We start from the raw sequence: 19,726 nt of genomic DNA on the forward strand, positions 1-19,726 counted from the left end.
TTTTTTTGCCATTCTTCTGTTATACAGATTTTCATTTGTGGAAACGTACAGGGTCATAATAACACAGGCAGGCAAGTCTAGCACCCACTTTCTCTAATTACACACACATGCTATTGTAACACATGTAGAATGGCTGGGTGTTGTCATGTTGAAACAAGCATAGATGTCCCTGAAAAAGATGGCATCTAGAATGCATTTCTGGACGCTGTTGACAGATAACTTCCATTGTGCATAGTATAGTCTTTACAAAGTATTCCCAATCCCATGCAGTGATATCCATAACAGAAACATGCCGTTATTTAATGCAGTGTGACCTGATGAGTCAATGGTCAAGGGGTTTCATTTATGGTTTCTGGCCTTTTCCTTACAGAGATCGCTCCGGATTCCCTGAATTTTTTGATGATATAATGCACTGTAGAGGGTGAAATGCCTAAAATCCTTGCAATCCCTGGCTCACAAACATTATTTTTTAACAGTTGGATTTTTTGCTTATGCATTTTTGGCAAAGTGGCGAGCCTCAACCCACCCTTGCTTATAAAGGACTGGGCTTTTCCTTGTCGCTCCTTTTATTTCCAAGCATAATTGAACTACCTGTTTAAAATGTTTTTTGAACATTTTGCCATGTTTCTTGTCTTAAATTGCTCCTGCCTCAACTTTTTTGTAATGTGATGCAGGTTTCAAAATAACATATCAAACATTACATATCTTGTTTCAGTACTGTTTTTGTTCGACTACAGGTCAAAGCAGATTTATAAATCACCACTTGCTGTTTATTTGCATTTTACTTACTGTCCCAACTTTTTTGGAATCAGTTTTGTAAATTAAGACTGCCTACCTTAATGCAGTGAATGAACGAAAGCTTCATTCTGTCACTTTTGCCATAGTTGTGCGAGTCACTATAGTCATGTTGAATGTGACAGGCTCAAGACTAGACTTGCTTGAAGTGACTTGTATTGTATATATTTATCAGAAGCAAAGCAGAGTAAATACTCACATGAGACAAACCACTCCTCATCACATGGAACTGATCAACCAGCTTTTTGTGCAGGGGACGCATTTCAGGATGTACCAGCTTCTCATGAACAGCCAGGCCAACTCCCAGAATGTGAACCTTTGACCATAAAGTGATTGAAAGATGTAAATACCTTTTAATTAAAAGGGAATGTGTGTGTTTGTGTGTGTGTGGCCAGGGTGTTCTGACCTGTTCCTGCATCATCTCCTTTAATTGGGTGATTCTCTCCATCTCTTCTGGGTGGCTGCTGATGTAGTCTTTATCAAAAAATGCCTGAAACAAAGACAGAAACAAAGACATTAGTCAATCATTACATCATTAATCACAATCAACAGCCTCATGATGTATTCTATTTCAAATCAAGCTTATGCAACAAGGCAACACTGAAATCCTGGGAAACTGTCACTGATCAGCTAAAAAATTCTATTTAAATAACAGCTTACATAGAAAACTTAACTGCTGGGTCAATTTGAAATTATTTCCAGATGATAATTTAATCACTTTTATGATATATATATATATATATCATAAAAGTGAGCTATACTGAGAGACATTATTTTAATGTTAATAAAACTGAAACATAGAGAATTATTAATTTATGTCATACATCCAGTTTACTGTACAACACTGGAGGAGTAACCTCTAAGCTCATTCTTGCACTCATATGGGTTTAAATTGTCATGACAGTGAGTCAGTGCCAGTCTGATCCATGAGCTCACAAAAGCTGTTTCTCTGTTTTTTCCTCTGTACTCCATAGATTTCTAAAAATAATAAAGAAAAAAATTAATAGCTATATCTGAGAATTTAATTGTTTATAAACCTTATTTTTGAAATCCTGACATCAGCAACATCCTTTGTTTATAAACCCTCAGCCTACTTGTGTATAAATGTTTTAGAATGTTGTGTCTTATTTTAAGGCCATTTCTTTGTTTTTATAACAATGCTAATAGCTTACTTACCTGCTGAAATGCTACTAGCTTCACAGAACTGATGTTAGCAAACCTGACCTGAGGCTGTTGTTTGTGTCTTGCTCATATGCTGAACTAGCATGTAACACTAATAGAAAATTACATCTTCATGTTTCTTGGTACTGTCAGTAGCAATGCAAAAGCAATGCAACTTTTTATTTCTATATTATAATCAACGTTTTCATCAACAGTCATGAAATCTTACTGGCATGCCTATGACTACCACTACGGAGGTATCCATAGAAACGGACGAAATTAACCAATCAAAATTGTTTATTAACTATTACACAGAATTGACCAATCAAAAACCAGTGTGTGATATTTTCTTCTCTTTGATTTGCTGCGTCTTGGAATACAAAAGTGGCTAAATGTATAAATGCATCACTAGATGTCAGTATATGGAAACAGGCCCTGTAAGAACGTCAGTATTTGCCAAACTACATAACTAGTCTTTTAGAACATTATTTTTCTCCTTTATTGCCCTTACTTCTCTTTATTACTGAACTGGATATAAGAGCAGGCAAAATGTAGCACAGAAGGGAAAATGTTGAGTAATAACATTGACCCTCAAACAAATACAATCTCACAGCAGTGGCCAGCACCACTGGAAGGTAAGATGTAGCTGTCAAAAAGCTTTTTTCTCCTATCATATCTTACATAGCCAGCCAAATGCCCATGTAGTAATGCTGTTAGTGTTTTTCTAAAACTGCTGTGAGTAGAGGGCTCACCTCCTGGTAGCGCGATATCCCGCCGTTCACCGCCGCATCAATCACGCCGTTTAGACACATGCTCAGCAGGTTGATGTTGCCATGGTGATGGCGGTGCTGATACTGGCTGATTAGGGTGCGCAGCTCCTGGTTCTTATTCTCCACCACATATATGGCGTTCTCCAGAGGACTTACCTCCACCTGTTCCACATGAACACATACAAACAAAACAAAAAAAAGTCTTAAGAATTTCCTTAATTTCTTTCCTACACTTTAAGACAACTTTAAGAGCAAATGGTGTTCTTGAAAAAATATGATCTTAACATCTTAAAAGGCCAGGGTGGGCCCAAAGTGTTATTTCACACTTCTATAACCTAAAAATAGTTCAACCAGTTTCCACTGGGGTTCCTGTAGTTACTGAATAATAAGCCTTAGTATGTTATAAGCAGATGGCACATTAAGCCCTTAGGCTTTATTATTCAGTTACTAATCTTAAGGCTACTAGAGCTGTTATGATGTCACAGGTTCATGGTTAGTCACAGAGTAAGAAAACACACGGTTACCTCAACGTTGGCTTTTTCAAAATACCAATAAAATTGCACATTCATCTGTTCCTGTCTATGAGCTATAGTCCAATAACACAGTGGTTCTCAGCCTATTTAGCCAATAGATTAGCTCTGCAGCCCATGTCTGCTGTGCAACACATAGTGCATTGCTAGTCAGTAATATCCCACCCAACGGCTAAAAACCAAATGGAAAGTACGCCTTTATAGGTCATAAACAATGCAAACAACAACATTTCAAACATCCGGCAGCTTTTTTTTCGGCTGAACTGTTCTGAGAAAAGTCGGTATAAATCTGTATGCTTTTATGTTCTTTTTAGCATAGTACAGCTAATAACCATGTAACATACATAAAAGTTAGCAAAGTTAGCTGCTTGGCTGCACGCCAGCCAAGGTAATTTTTTTTCTTTTTAAGCTCAGTGCACCTTCACTTGCACAGTCATTTCACAGTGTCAGAATGCTTATAAAGACAAAGGGATACACTGGGCTATGAAATTGTGTGGAAAAGTCATTCTCAGAAATATGTTATCAACTTAGCTATGTATTTTTGATTGCAGTTCCTCAAACTTAACCTTATTAGGACCACCGTCTCAAACAACACAGTGGCCAACAAATATCTCAGAAAAATGTGAAATAATTGAGGCTAGTAGTGACAATTTAAATGTGCTGGGGGGAATAAATCTCTTCTGTTTACTTTTTTTACTCATTTCACATAAAAATGTACAAGGGTATTTTGCACGTGAAGACCTCCTTTCACAAGACGGATAAAGCTGTTACAATGTCACAGTTTCAGGGTTAGTTACCACACTGTTGGCTTTTTCAAAATAACCTTTAAATGCACTTCAAAACTAGTGCTCGGTAATGTCAAAGAAGTATGTTAAATTACAAGCATGTGTGAGTGCTGATGTTCATTTCATAATTTTACTTGTATTTTCACCAACTTTTTGTGTGTTGTGACATTTTATATTGTGATACTGTGAAACTGATATTTTTTGACTAGGTTATCATACCACGAAAATGTCAAACCACTACAAACACACAAACGCAATGTGAATAAATACCATAAAAATGCAAAATATTCAAACTATGCACATCAAATGCAACACTATTATGAAATTTCGCCGTGTTGTTTGCACTGTGAAAAAAGAAGGCAAAATATTCATCAGAAGTGTATCAAAAATTCTGTCTGCTTCTTGCAAAACAGGCAAACTGGGACATTGGACTGGACTGCAGGACACTTTCCACTGTGGAAAAGTGGAAGGAGAATGGAGTTTCTCTGTTTCATTTGGGAGCTAAAACTTTATTAACTCTTTTGCTCACAGCTGGGATCTCCGTAACTCAGTTTGAGCTGATGTTGGAGAAACGGCTCTGAATATAATGAAGCACGAAAGAAACGTAACCCTGTTTGGGCTGCTTTTGGAGATTCTACTTCTTTTCAAAAAGTTTCTGAATAAGTTTTACTTGCTGGAACACAGCTGATCCGTCATCTTGGCTGTCATCATGCCAACACCAGAGATGACTGTGATTGGTCAGAGAGTTTATAACACTTGCGAAAGTTTGCAAAAATCGAACAGAGGATGAATAAAATAATAATGCATTTTCACTGTCCAAAAATTATTTCAGTGTGCAGGATATCGTCTTTGTTTGGTGTATAGGATATCATCATTTATACATGTGCTCCTATTAATTTATTGTCGTCAGAATATTCACAGGAATAATTTACGCTTGGTGTGTAAAGGCCTTAAGTAACTACTATAAACCTGAAATGAATGTTCTGAGAGTGAGGAGCTGAAGTCTGGCCCCACTGATGGGTCCTTAAAGTAAAATAACTTAAATACTACTCCTGTCACATCGTGGGTTAAACTACTGAGAACATCAATCATTCATATACTCACCACCTCCCTTCTCTCTACCTCAAACCAGCGTGAGATACCCGGCAAGGGGCGGCACAGAACCAGAGTGGTTCTCTCTATCCACAAGCTCTGCAATACATACAGTGCTGTTAATCAGGGCAGGGAATGTGCTCAAAGGCAGATGAAAATACACATGAAAAAGACTGCATGTACCCTGAACTCGTTTTCTCTGTCTTTGGGGCCCTTGTGGAAGGGCCGGTCGTAGTGGAAGCGGGAGACATTGTTGATACGATAGAAACTTTTGATCCGCTCGGGCACCCTGTCCATCATTGGACCATCAGAGAGTTCAGATACAGGGGTTACAGCATAGACCTGAATGTCTACATCCATCTATTAAGGAGATAACTGCATATATCACCACTGTCAGAACAAAAGTGAACAGAAACTTTTCACTAAAATTAGCATTCGTTTACACTGTCAAAATTTAATGATGAACGGACCAATAGGAATGCTCCACAATGACACAGAACATTATCTTGTTGCGTTAACATACACTGAAATTTAAGAAAGTTCTTTCATTCTCTTGTAAAGTTACTTTCACTTTGTAAAGTTCCGACAGTGACAAAATACTCGTGCATGTATTTGGCCGCATTTACACTGTCATGCACACCATATAAACCCAAGAAAACACTCAAATTAATAAGGATACATTGGGCGTCACTCTGTTGGATGCTGTCGTCTGGTAGATTGGGGTGTTGAAGTGCAATGGCTTGTGGAAACTCTGTCAGCATCCTCTGCTGAAAGTCCTCCAGACGCTCGTAGTCATAGCCTCTACACACAAACTCCTTATTCTAACATATACACACAAACACACACACACACACGTTTGGTTTTATAGAACATCAGGACCTCAAACATATGTCCCATATGTATGATATACAAACAAAAGACAAACTAAGGTAATAAGTGAGTATTGAGTTTGAGTAATAATATAGTAATGTTATGGTAACAAGTTGTACTAACCTAAAAAGTACATGATCATTTTCTAGTTGTTCTTATTAGTAAGTTAGTAACTGTAGCATTAACAAGTCAGTAGTAGAAAAATAATGTTTACAAACTTTAATTACCTTTAAACAAAATGTTTTTTTACATTTTATGTTATATAGCATCCAATATCTGCTTAACCAACATATCATTCCAATTCTTTTAAATCCATATAGGGGATATTACCGGCAAAACAATGAAGTAATTCTGCTAAAATTATGTGGTACTAGATTATATAGTATATAGTATAATACCAATTTACTTGATTCTACTCAGTGTCTTATCTGTTATGTCTTTAAATTCCCAGGCACAATATGATGTACAGTCATAGTTAAGGCTGTAGTTACAGTAAACCAAAAGGTATCTTACTTCTGCCAAAAAAAAAAGAATTATAAAATACCATAAAATGCTTACTAAAATGTTTGGCTAAATAAAAGACTGTGAACTGCTGCTTGTAATAAATAATCTTAATATCTTTAATATCTTAATATTTTTCACTTGCAGTAATACCATATTGTGGCTTAAGTACTCCGATAATATCATATCATGGGGCCTTTGGTGATTCTCACCCCTACTGTAACAGTAACAGAATACAATTACCTTTTGTATCCTGCTTATATAGTGCCTGTACATGTATTCCGTTACTCCCTTACCCTGTGAAACACTTGCCAGCCTAACCCCGACCACAGGCCTTTCAGTTTTACACAATGAATAGTAGCTTTTGAAAAAACATTTAACTTCAGTATTTATGTCAAGAGCTTTTTAATTTGTACTGGAATTGTAGGTTGGCCCTGCTTTTTCTCTGGTTTTCCCATAAAGTCAGCAAAGTTTTATCCTGAACATGTATGAAAACAAACAATTTCATTAATGTAGACGCACCACAGTTCAAAATGTGCAATGCTCTTTACTTCACTATTTTAATGTAAAACAAGGTCAAATACAACTGGAGAAGTTGGGGAAATGGACTCACTCGCAGGAAAAAAGGAAACTTGCGTCCATAAAAGCCCATTCTGAAAAACTCGGGCTCCAGACGCTGCTGCTCAATGATGTTGTCATAGAAACTGGCCTCCATTTTCTAAAACAGCAAAAAAAAAAGATAAGCACACACAAAGCTAATTCACACACAGTGTACGGTATGCATCAATGTCACATACTGTCTAACGTAACACCCTCACCCGTATCCAACTCAGGCTGTGGTAGTCATATAACATCTCGTACTGGAGGGCCAATTCTCTGCACAGAGAAATTCCATACTCCCAACACTGGACACACGTGCACACACACACACACGTGCACACACACACACACACACACACACACACAAATCTGTGAGGTCTGTGAAGAACACTTGGGGATAGATTTACTAAACCAGGCACTAATTGCTGATGGTCTACAGAAAATTTGCGCTGGTGGGGGTGGACAGCTTAGCGGGTTGGCAAGTAAGAAATTTCACACAAATGAACACATTGCTGCAACTTCTCAATTAATATAGGACCAGTTTAACATAAACTACTGTTCTGTTCACATCCTTTTTCTCCCAGGTAGGAAAAAAAATGTCAAAATAATAAAAAAATATGAACACTTATGTCAAAACAATTCCTAATTTTCTCAGAATTTGGACAATGTCTAAATAATAAGTTATTACTTGTCAAGAGAGTATAATTACTTTAAGATTGTCCGAAAAAAAGTAATTACTTTCAGAAAGTCACAATTTTACCATAATAATTCAATATTTCGAGAGGTTAACAGCTAAAATAAGCTAAATAAAGCTAAATAAGCTAAAATTTGACATACTACTGCCTGAAATGGGGGGAGAAGAACAACTGGTGAATTTTTCCACCTAAGGAAAACAGCCTTTTTTTCTTTTACATTTTGTTGGACGGAAGTTGCTGAGTAACAACAATGGTAGGCACATAACCGAAAAAGACAAGCTTTTCAACGGTGTCAAAAAGCCTACCTCTGACTGCCATGGGCCTTGGGGGGCTTTAAGGCAGCTTAAAGACTGGGGACCAGCTACTGAAGATGTAAAAATTAGATACATTTATAGCTTTGTGTATAATTCATTTTGTGTCATTAACTGAACTGAAAAGAGCTAAACACCCCTCAACACTAACAATGTGCAGAAAGTAAGTAACAGGGTATTCAATGTTAACTGGTAAAAAAATTCTTTGGTTTATATACATTTTTTTCAGCAATTTAATTTCTTCTAGCATTCCTGTTTTTTGTTTGTATTTTTACAGATGCATTATTCTCCAAGTGTGGGTTGGGGTTTAGTGTGTGGAGGGGCTCTCCTAGGGGGACTATGGTCTATTCCTGAAATTGCGACAGTTTTTAACACCAAAACAGGTTTTACGACAGTGAAAAAGGTAGATGTACCCCTTAGAATACTTTTGAAGTAGACTTCCTTGATAGCTCACAGATATTTCTAAAATATTTAATCATTTGCCTCATTTGAAATCACAAGACAATTTCATGATATTTGTAAAAAAAACCTCTCATTCTACTGTTCCTTGCCAGACAGTTTAAAGCAAGAGTGAGATGCGCTTGGAGCATTGCGCAAATCTTTGGCGACTAAGTGTTTAAATTTCAGCCTCCGAAAACATGAGGTGAAGTGACAGTGTGCATGTGTGTAGAACATGCCTTGCCCTTGTTGAAGTAGTGCAGTATCTTTCTGCTCAGGGTTTCTTTGCGCTGCCACTGGCTCTGTGCAGGGTACTGCATGAGGTCCCGGAGGGGCTGCTCAGACCACTGCAGCAGCTCCCAGTACAACAGCAATGTGAACGCAGCCTCTATAGATTGCACCAAAGGGGAGAAAACACAGTTATATACACACATGTGCATATACAAAGGTGTTGATGAATGAAGGAAAAGGCTACATACTTTTCCAGCTGCCCTATTGGAGCTGAGGTGTGCTTTAGTGTGTCTCAAACAGCTAAAGATTTGTCGTATTGAGTGGAACAGGAGTCTTCTTTTGGGGCTTAACTTTAGAGCATCATGCCTTAACACCCCCTAAACATGGTGAAATAACTGTAACGCATGGCCTAATTGCTTATTGCTTTAATAAGACAGTAAGATAATTTAATAAAACAATATGGTAATACAACAACAACAACAACAACAGAACAACAACAACAACAACAACAACAATAATAATAATAATAATAATAATAATAAAAATTATTATTATTATTATCATCAACATTATTATTATTATTATTATTATTATTATTATTATTATCATCACAATAACAAATTGGTATAAGAAAAAACAATGGCCTTGACTGCGGCTCAGCCAATCAGAACCCAATATATAAAAAAGAATTGAAAAAGACAGTTTGATCAGTGTCTTCAGAAGTTTTTCAATTAGCCCAGATGTAGTCAGTTAGACAAGGAATGTTTGATGTCTAATTTTTTTTTCTTCACCTTAGAACTGGAGCTACGAGGCTAACACTGCTAACAGACACTAGAAGACAACATTCACCCAAATCTTTACCGTAAATACATCCCCAAATCTTTCATGCCTCTTAAACTTAATTCAGTTCTTCAATAAGGTTGCACAGATTTGTCAATGCGATTAGGACACAGTGTAACTGGACAAAACCATGTAGCTAAAGGCAGTGGACAGCCATTATAGACAAAAGGTGTTGTGCTGAATTCTGACCCCCCTGGCAGAATCTGGCTCCCTTATGGACTCCAGATTACCTTTACAATTTCTATTTAGAAGCATATCTTTAGTTTAAAGAGTCAGAATTTGGCATGACACCTGTCGTCTAAAATACTACCTGATTAAGTTTTATTCATTTTTATAGCTCACAGTAAGTCATACTTTGTCCTGAACTACCTTGAAAAGTCTCTGTGACCTTAATGAATATGTGGATATGCTTTGAATGGGTTAAGAGAAGTTTTGTGGATGTATATATGGATAAGATTAGGGTGGCTATTGACTTCTAGTGTTTGTTAGCAATTATAGCCTTGCAGCTCCAGAAGCAAAATTTAGAGACCAACACATGCAAACATGTCTCAGTTGATCAACTATATGTGGGACCAGAGGACCATTATATAAATTACATTCTCCACCAAACGATTTCTTTAATATTCACAATAAACAAAAACAATAAAAAAATGCACTTCACAATGTCGTTGACTGTGGCTCAACCAATTTGACTTCAGAATGTTTTAATAAGCAGCTTGATGTGTTCATTAATTATAGAATGTTGGATTCCATTGGTTTAAGTTTTATAAAGTGGAACATGTTCAATTTTAGACTCACTGATGTAAAATAATGCTGTAATATTTACTGGAAGTTTAGCAGCTTAGCTTAGCAAATACAGCATTACACTGTAATTTTAAAGCATTATCTGATTTAAGCACACAGAATGTATGTACAATAACTCTACAAAAATTCCACCTTTTTAATAACCCATCAAAGCTATACTAATCTTTGTTATGTGTAATGCAAACTCCTCAATTTTGCCAGCAGCCATAACTAAACACAATGACAGACTGAGAGAGAACAGAGCTCAAGACACTAATATGAGGGATTCAGTATATTGATCCATTTCTCTCATTTGCTTCATACCTGTGTAGTTATGCATCTGCAAGTGGAGGTCACAGAGCTTGTGAATGTAGCGGATGTACATGTCTTCTTTGGTTATCTCACACTTGTAGAAATTCTGCAGGAATAGGAAGTAGGAAATCAATGGCTTTCCACTGTTCCAATGTATAGTATGTGGAACCTGTTCTTTGTTATTTTTGACAGCTGAACGAATTCAAAGTATTTTGCTTTAAAGAAAGAAATCCTGGTGTGTTGTTATATTGCAGAACAGTGAAGATATCTGAAAGGCTCCCAGTGGGTTGAATGATAAATTGGCTTTAAATAAAACCCAGGCACTCTTACTGAAGTTAAAATGCCTTTATTATAAGGACATATCCCAAATGGGACAGCTAAAAAAACAGAGGTGGAGCAGACTTCTATCCACAAAGGGGACCTCCATTTACTATCATCAGCGCTTTCGCATTTTTTAGTCAAAGCAGTTTGCTTTGCTAGTAGTATTGTTACCAACGAGCCTAGCCATGTAATGTAAGTGATATGGTTGATAAATGTTCATGATGTATTTACCTTTTCAGCAAACTTTAGGGTCAATGTTACAGATTTTTTATCAAGAAGCAGATAAGATACATCTGTCTATGTCTACATATGTTCTCTTTTAGGTACCATGAAACAGAATTTAAGAATGGGGACTTGCTTACATCTATATATAGTACTCAAAGGTAGTATTGGGACACTCTCTGAAAACAATTTCTATCTTGTTTATTTATTACTTTTCAAGATCAACTTACAATTTATTCATTCATATCAATCAGAAAAGTAAGAAAACCACCAGTAATGACCAAGTTTACTAAGTGAAACTCAAAATTATCCTAGTAAATAACTGAAAACCTAAGTAAAGCAAGTAAAAGTAAAACTACAGTTGGACTGAGCAATGGCAAATTGTGGCAAAAAGTATTGATTTATAAGTTACAATTCAGCTGAAATTATGTACTTTTATTTATGATAAAGCATAATTTGCACATAAAAAATTCCTTAATTCTAAAAAAAATGATTATTTTGACTTCATTTGTATCTATGCTGGTCCACACCTTGTTTAGGGAAATATTTATGAATCAAAAGTATATGTGGGTGATGAATGTTTTACCATGATGTTGGCTCCCAGTTTTTTGCTCTCTGTTTCCTCTCCTCTCACACTGTCCCTATATAGGAAGAGATCAGATTAAAGCAACATTCCAATAATGCAACAATAGTCACGCTATACACACACACACCTGTAATCTAGAAGCCTCTCTATGAGGCGTGTGACTGAGGTGATGAAAGACACTCCTGTCTCTCTCCATGTCTCCTGCTCCATCTTCTCCAACAGACTGAAAATAAGAGAAAATTAGATTTGTGTATGTTTGTGTATTTGTCTTACAATATGTTTGTTGGCAAGCCTAGTGGAAAACATTAACAAATAATATGGTACCTTGGATATGGTCCAAAAAGCTGGGTCCTGTGGAAAAGACAGGATGAGGCAGAGTGACTTAATACAGATGTGAGAAAATCTTAAATTTGTCTGCTCACATTTTCATACAGTCTCAATTAACTACTACAGTGATTCTCAACATCTCAACCATTGACCACTGAAGGATGGTTACCAAAAAAATGACATAGCTTTTATAACTGATAACATTTTTTGAGAATAGACTTTTCCATAAAATCAGCTAAACCATGATATAATTTTGTCATTGTAAGATAAACAGAAGTACTTTTTAACTTAACTGCTGTGTATCAACATACTGGATAATGTAATTATTAGCTGTTTAGATGTATCGCTTTTTGCAAAACAATAGAAAAAGGTTGGTGTAGCGAATTTCAGAAAGAATGTGAAGGAAGCTGGTGTAGCAGTGTTTTTCACGAGGAATGTGTAAAAGGTTGATGTAGTGAGTTTCGATGGAGGAATGGAAATAAGGTTGGTGTAATGACTTTCAGTGGAGGAATGTGAAGAAGGCTGGTATACTGAATTTCAGGAGGAATGAGTAGAATGTTGATGTAGTGTGTTTCAGTGGAGGAATGTGAAGTAGATTGTTCTAGTGAGTTTGACCCAATCCCATTTAACCCATTGCCCCTACCACTTGCATGTTCATGTCTAGGGGCAGGGTGTTGATTTTTGTGGAGATAGAGGGGTAGGGCGAACATAGCCCTCAAAACGGAGGTTTTTCAGAGGCACACTCCAAACAGAGTCTTATGAGAAAAAAAGAAAAACCAGCAAGATGGTTGTGCAAGTGACCAAAGAAACCCACAAATGCTAGAATTTTCTCAGTTAAAAAAATCAGCAGCGAGGTCTCATTGCAGACTGGCAGGGTCGCCTACAGACCACCGCTAGTAGCTGTTAATGAAGTAATGTTCTTTTTTATTTGAGGGTTGTCCCATTTCGTAGGGAGAGATTTCAACCACTAACTCAGTTCTAAGGGTCAAGGTAACACTCAAAAACAAGGGTTAGGGGTAAAAATAAGACATGGGATTGGGCCTTTCAGTCGACGAATGTAAAGTAGGTTGTTCTAGTGAGCTTCAGTGGAGGAATGTGAAGAAGGTTAGTGCAGTGATTTTCAGGAGGAATATATAGAAAGTTTCTGTAGCGAGTTTCAGGTGAAATGTGACCACCACTGTTTTTATTACAGGTGCTTGATACAGGATGTGTAAGTTCGTGTGTACTAATCCTTCCTAAACAGCCAACACAGGAGCTAAGAGCTTGACGGGGGAGTAAAATGGTACAGCTTTTACACGTAATTCAAAAATAACCAGTAGTTTGTGACACAGATGGGGAGTGTCTGATCCTGACAGTCACTTCCTGAAAACCCTTTAAAGCTGTAAGCTGTGATTAACACAAGCACTTAGAGACTGTAGAAAAATAGCGTAACTAATGTCTGTCTGTGTGCGTGTTCAATGTAAACCCACAGTATGTGAATGTATTTGTCGGTACTCACAATAATCCAAAGAGTTCTCTGTGGTTTTCCTCTCCTTTCCCATCTGACATCATACTATCCAGTTTATCCATCAACTCTGCCTCCACCTATATGTGCACAGTAGTGACACAGACATATACATACATACACTGCAAAAATAATGCACCAAATTTGCTTAATTCAGATGTTTAATATCATGCATTATGGAAATGATATTCACATTTGACTCAAGTTAAATGCATTATTTTTTCAGTCCACACACACACAAATGTAACATTAGATAAAATTCCATCTGCCAAAGCTTTTTTGACCTAAATTTTGGCCTAATCCTCATTTACTTCTGTCACTCCATCTCAAAGCATCTCTGTCTCCAAAAAAAGACTGCAGGTGGATCCATTTCAGGGTTCAGTTTGTACCAACAATATTGAACCCATTTAGGTGCTGTACAGAACTGGTCATAAAACATTCTAAATGGGTACCTAAAGTTTTGTCTTATCTGCTACTTAATGACATAAACAATATGTAAATGTAACAATAAACCTAAGCGATCCCAAAAGACAGCAGTTCATACTGTAATCCCTTTGCAACATCTGTTGAGGTAATACTTAAATGGAATTAAATGGCTTACATAAGGGCACAATGGAAGAATGCAGATGGAAGAGCAGTGATATGACACATCAATCACAAGCACTTTGCTGCTCACTCTGGGGTTCCACCAAATGATTGCCAGTATCTTCACCACTGCCATCTTAAAATTTGTTAAAGATTCCATAAGACTAAAACTACAAAGGTTCGCTAAGTTCAAGTTCACATTAAAATTTGCTTCATATTAATCCTAGAATGCTACAGGGTGAGCTGTTTGAAAACTTTCCCTGGAATAATTGTGGGTAACTCAGGGTTGACGCACAAATTTTAAAATCAAATTCAATGCATTTTAATTCTTTTCACACACATACACACATTATCTAAGCCGCTTATCCTTTTGGGTCATGGGGGTGCTGGATCCTATCCGAGCAGTCATTGGTCAGAAGGCAGGAAATACCCTGGACAGGTTTTAATACTTCATTGTAGGAAAAATTAATATCATCTAAACCATGCAACAGCGCACACAATCAAAAATAGCATGTATCAATTGTCAACCCTATTCAAACCTATTGGTTGAATAAAACATCTATATATGCTATACTTTGAGACTGCACTGTCTTTTCAGTGTGTTTGACTTTCAATTTTGTTGTATTCTAGTCCTTCATTAGTGGTCAGTGTTGACCACAAAGATGCTGTTGGCTCAATATTCTTGGTTGGAGAACTATTCTGGATTAGTTTTTAAGATTACTCAGTTTTCAGCACGGTTTTTAGGCATAATCTTACGGTTGAATTAGGGATGTCTTGATTAGTTTTTTTGCCCCTAATCTGATCTGAGGCCTTTATTACTTAGCATAAGCTGATACTGAGTGTGAGCCACTATTTGTGTTATCATGGTACTATAGCTGCACAATTTAGTAAGATTACTCTGCTCGGCCCGTTTAATACTACAGTAAAATCAGTTCATTTTAGTGTGAATGTAATTTGACATTCTGGACTGATGTTTCGTTTTTTAGCCCAATTTTCAAATCATGCATGTTTTTAGTTACACTTTCAGAAAGCATTTGAACAGATTTCTTAGCATGCTATGATTACAAAATATTTGAACTAGGCTACACTTTCAAATAGTGGTGGAGAAATAAAGCAAAAATGTATGTCCTCAGTGTAAATTACATCTATAGTCCACTAGAAATGAGCCATAAATATGATTTATATATAACTCACACATGCAAAACAATGCTCATTCTACATTTAAGCTCAGTAAAATGTACATATTTTCTCTGTGTAGTCTCCACAGTCTCTGACCTGTTTGAAGTTGCCATTCTTGCGTTGTTCCCAGTCCATCATGTCATGGAAAATGGGAATCATAATGTTTCTGACCTCAGCTTGAGGAACCAGAGTTACCCCTAGGAATGGCCCCATCATCCCAGGGGTGAAATGAGGCTTATTATCCCCTGAGACAGAAAAGAGGACACATGAGAGAGAAAGAGGAAGACTGATTGCAATGATACACTGACATAAACAAGCTTGCAAGCTGCATTTTAACTAAACCTAATACATGAATAGAAAGAGAGAGGTTCTCACCTAGCTTTTGCCACATGCTGTAAAGCTCATATGCCATCTGTACTCTCAAATCTCCATATCTGTTCAGGAGATAACATAGTATTCACTTACAGAAACATCAGGAACATCATATACTGTATAAATTATATATATACTATATGTGTATATATACACACACACAGGCACAATACTGTGCAAAAGACCATCGTTCATGTAAGTACAAGACAAAAGACATGCATTTTTTGCAAATTCTCAGTATTTAATATGTTCACCCTTTGCCATGTATTCCTTTCAGGAGCTTTCAGTTGTTCAATCTACAAGGATATTTTTCCACATCTCCAAAGTTGATTTGCAAATTGTCTTCTTTTTGGTCTATTTCTTTTTCTCAGTAACGGCTTCTTGACAGCTACACATCCTTTCAAGACCCTTAGCGTTGAGTTGTCTTCTCACAATGAAAGGGTGCACAGAAACCTGTGATTATTTTCAGATCAAGAGTGGAGGTTGATTTTTTATTTCTCCAAGATGAAAGTTTTAAGTACTATTTATCTGATGGCGAAAGTTTTTTGGTGGTCTACCAGGTCTTGCATGGCTGTTAGACACATTTGCAGAATGCAATTCTGCAGAAGTATCTCCTGAAAAATGAAAAACTCGTACTTAAGCGCTATTTTGACTGGACAGTAAATGGATGAAGGGTGCTCTCTGACTTTTGCACAGTACTGTGTGTGTATGTGTGTGAGACTGCATGCACATGTTCATACTTGTCCAGTATTCTTTTCCTCTTGACTTGACTGAGAGACTCAAGCTGCAGGCTTGGCTGACTGATAAACAACACAGCCAAACTAAAGAAGGAGTTCCACACCTAAAAAAAGGGGGAAAACAAGACACATGAGGTTTCACACTGTCTTCACACAAGATAGATAGAGCTGTACCCACTCCATTCAATGGCATGGACATGCTAAAGCCACCACACTTTGGGTCGATTTTTGATGCCTGCCATGAGTGGCATGCTTGCGGTTTCCAGCTCGAAGTAATACAAAATTGTAGTATTCTTGCAATATTGTGCTAAATTCTTGCTAAATGTCTGCATAATTCAATTGTTGGGATGTAAATGAAGTTATTCAGAGTGGTTTGATGTCTCATGCCTAACTGCAGTGAAACATGCCAAATTCAGAGGTGCTGACGGGTATGAGGGATCGCAACACCTACAACAGAAATACAGACATTTTATTTACTTTCCAAAACCAACCAGCGAATCTACATGTTTCCTAAATTTTATATGGATGATGGTAAATTGTGATATATCTGAAAAAGTATGTTTACATTGTCCCATCCCTTACTGGAAATAAACAAATGTGGACAGAAGATGCTCTTTGCTTCATCAGTGTGTGAGTTGCATTTGGTGTGAAACAGTAAGTGCTTCTGCTGTGAAATTGGCTTTACTGTTTTGATGCAACTTTTTTTGTGTATTTCAACTTAGCAACAGTACAGAATTACAAACACAACTGACTATTGCTGGTTGACTCTGTAATAAACTACGCTAACAGCATCAAAATTTGTACTGTTATTCAATTATTTGCCACAGGACTGCTAGCACTGTGTTGACATTTACTTACTGTACTGTGATGTTTACTTACTCCTTAATACTATACTGCCTTGAAATTTCAGTAGATAAGTACCTCCAAACAGCAGAGTAAAGCATCTGTTTCAGGTTTTGAACGCTAGCCCTAATAGGTTTCATTCCAGAGTGGGTAAATGATGTGGTTTAGAAGCATTACATTGAGATGGATACTATATGCTTTGACAGAAGGGATTTATCTAAACTGTCAATATAATCAAACTCTGTCCTGACAGAATTCTTTACCTTAAAATCGAAGTCTGCATCAGAGAAGTTCTTATGAAGTGCAGGACTCAGATATCGGGTTGTTGTCACAATGATCCTACACAAGAGAGCACAAAAAGCACTGCTGATTGAGCCAGCCAAAAAGAACAAACATAACATGTACGGAATCTGAGCTAACTTAAATAAGCCATGTATCAAGACTCTACCCTGCCACTCACATGCCTTAGGTTGCATTTAGATGCCGTATTATGCCGAAAACAGCATTAAATCCTACAGCAGGACATGAATTCCGCAGGAGAGTTTTTTTCTGCTGCGGATCGTAGAGTCGTGAAAATTTTTCAATTGCAGCAGAAAAGCTCTGCTCGTCATGTGTCACTTTTCAGAACATAACTAATTAGAAAAGGGAAGGGGTCAAACTGAACTGGAGAGTGAACACAGGGCTGAACAGTAGGACAGTTTTGCTCCCATTTCCATTGTATAAATATTCAGATTAAAGATAAATATTAATACACTGACATATGTACCATGCTGTACTCTTTTGTCAGTGAGATGGCTAAAAAAACCCTTGAGTACACTTCACCCCTGCAGCTTGGTGAGTAGTCTTCCTTAATGTACAAACTCATTTCTGGAAATGTTGGGACATTTTGTAAAAGGGAAAACATGAATCTATGATTTGTTAAGTCTCTTGAACCTTTAATTAACTGACAAAAGTACAAAGAAAAGATTTCCGCATTTTCAATTTTCACTGACCAACTTCATTATATTTTGTAAACATAAACAGATTTAGAATTTGATACCTGCAACACACTCAAAAAGACTTGGAGCATGTTTACCACTGTGTTATATCACCTTTCTTGTTAATTACACTCTTCAATCATTTGGGAACTGAGGATACTAATTGTCGCAGGTTTGCAAGCAATTCTTGCTTGATACAAGACTTCAGCTGCTCAACATTCCATAGTCGTCGCTGTCTGATTCTACTCTTCATGATGCGCCATACATTTTCAATAGGAGACAGATCTGGACTGCAGGCCAGTCAAACACAATCACTCTGTGTCTACAAAGCCACACTGGTGTAGCATGTGTAAAATGATGCCCGATGGCAGCATACGTCTCTCTAAAATCCCAACAGTACATACATATGCAAGTCACCCATGCTGTGAGCACAAATGGACCCATATACCATGACAGATATTGGCTTTTGCACCTTCCACTGATAAAAATCTAGATGGTCCCTTTCATCTTTGGCAAGGAGAACTCAATGTCCGTTTTTCCTAAAATACAAGCTAAAACGTGGACTCATTTGACCACAGCTCAGAATTCTTCTGTCTTTTGGACCATCTAAGAAGAGCTTGGGCCCAGAGTACTTGGTGGCATTTCTGCATAGAATTGATGTATGGTTTTCTCCTTGCATAAGAGCACTTCGAGTTGCATTTCTTGATGCAGCTGTGGACTGTGTTAAGTGGCAACGGTTTTTCCGAAGGTTTTTTGAGCCTATGTGGCTATATTTAAAATGGTAGCATGACAGTTTCTCATGCAATGCCGTCTGAGGATTCAAAGGTCATGCACATTCAACAGTGGTTTCTAGCCTAGCCCTACACAGACTGAGATTTCTCCAAATTCCCTGAATTTTCTCAAAATATTATGTACAGTTGATGGTGAAAGAATTTCTTTGCAATTTTGTGTTGAGAAATGTTTTTTTTTAATTGTTTGACAACTCTCTCACAAAGTTTGGCACAAAGTGCTGAGCCATGATCCATCCTTGCTTGCAAAGATTGAGCCTTTGGTGGATTCTCTTTTTGTACCCAGTCATGATAACTTCACCTGTTACCAATCCACCTGCTTACTGTGGAACATTTCAAAACAGTGTAACTTGAATGTTCTATAAATTTTTCACTCTTATTTTGCCTCTTTCCCAACTTTTTTGAGTGTGTTTCAGGCATCAAATTCAAAATTTGTTTATATTTACAAAATGTAATCAAGTCTGCGAGCAAAAACATCAAAAGTAATGTCTTTGTAGTTTTGTCAGTTAAAAAAGATTCAAGAGAATTAACACATCACAGTTTCTTGTTTTTGGTGCATTTTACAAAATAC

At 37.0% G+C, this 19,726-nt stretch overlaps 1 protein-coding gene across 1 annotated transcript in view; it reads right to left on the minus strand.

Moving 5' to 3' along the window:
- Positions 1-19,726, minus strand: part of LOC118813361 (dedicator of cytokinesis protein 3-like) — a 95,930-nt gene that overhangs the window by 11,561 nt on the left and 64,643 nt on the right. The window contains exons 29-46 of the mRNA XM_036578650.1: positions 17,654-17,729; positions 16,551-16,651; positions 15,814-15,872; positions 15,535-15,683; positions 13,669-13,754; positions 12,168-12,194; positions 11,971-12,066; positions 11,844-11,898; positions 10,727-10,820; positions 8,788-8,936; positions 7,323-7,409; positions 7,118-7,222; positions 5,813-5,954; positions 5,317-5,483; positions 5,146-5,232; positions 2,709-2,888; positions 1,202-1,285; positions 995-1,111 (exon numbers count right to left, since the gene is read on the minus strand). Coding sequence (XP_036434543.1) covers positions 995-1,111; positions 1,202-1,285; positions 2,709-2,888; positions 5,146-5,232; positions 5,317-5,483; positions 5,813-5,954; positions 7,118-7,222; positions 7,323-7,409; positions 8,788-8,936; positions 10,727-10,820; positions 11,844-11,898; positions 11,971-12,066; positions 12,168-12,194; positions 13,669-13,754; positions 15,535-15,683; positions 15,814-15,872; positions 16,551-16,651; positions 17,654-17,729 — 1,861 coding nt within the window. The remainder of the gene's footprint in view (positions 1-994; positions 1,112-1,201; positions 1,286-2,708; positions 2,889-5,145; positions 5,233-5,316; positions 5,484-5,812; positions 5,955-7,117; positions 7,223-7,322; positions 7,410-8,787; positions 8,937-10,726; positions 10,821-11,843; positions 11,899-11,970; positions 12,067-12,167; positions 12,195-13,668; positions 13,755-15,534; positions 15,684-15,813; positions 15,873-16,550; positions 16,652-17,653; positions 17,730-19,726) is intronic.

Source organism: Colossoma macropomum, unplaced genomic scaffold (genome assembly GCF_904425465.1).
Source record: "Colossoma macropomum unplaced genomic scaffold, Colossoma_macropomum, whole genome shotgun sequence".
Classification (NCBI taxonomy): Eukaryota; Metazoa; Chordata; class Actinopteri; order Characiformes; family Serrasalmidae; genus Colossoma; species Colossoma macropomum.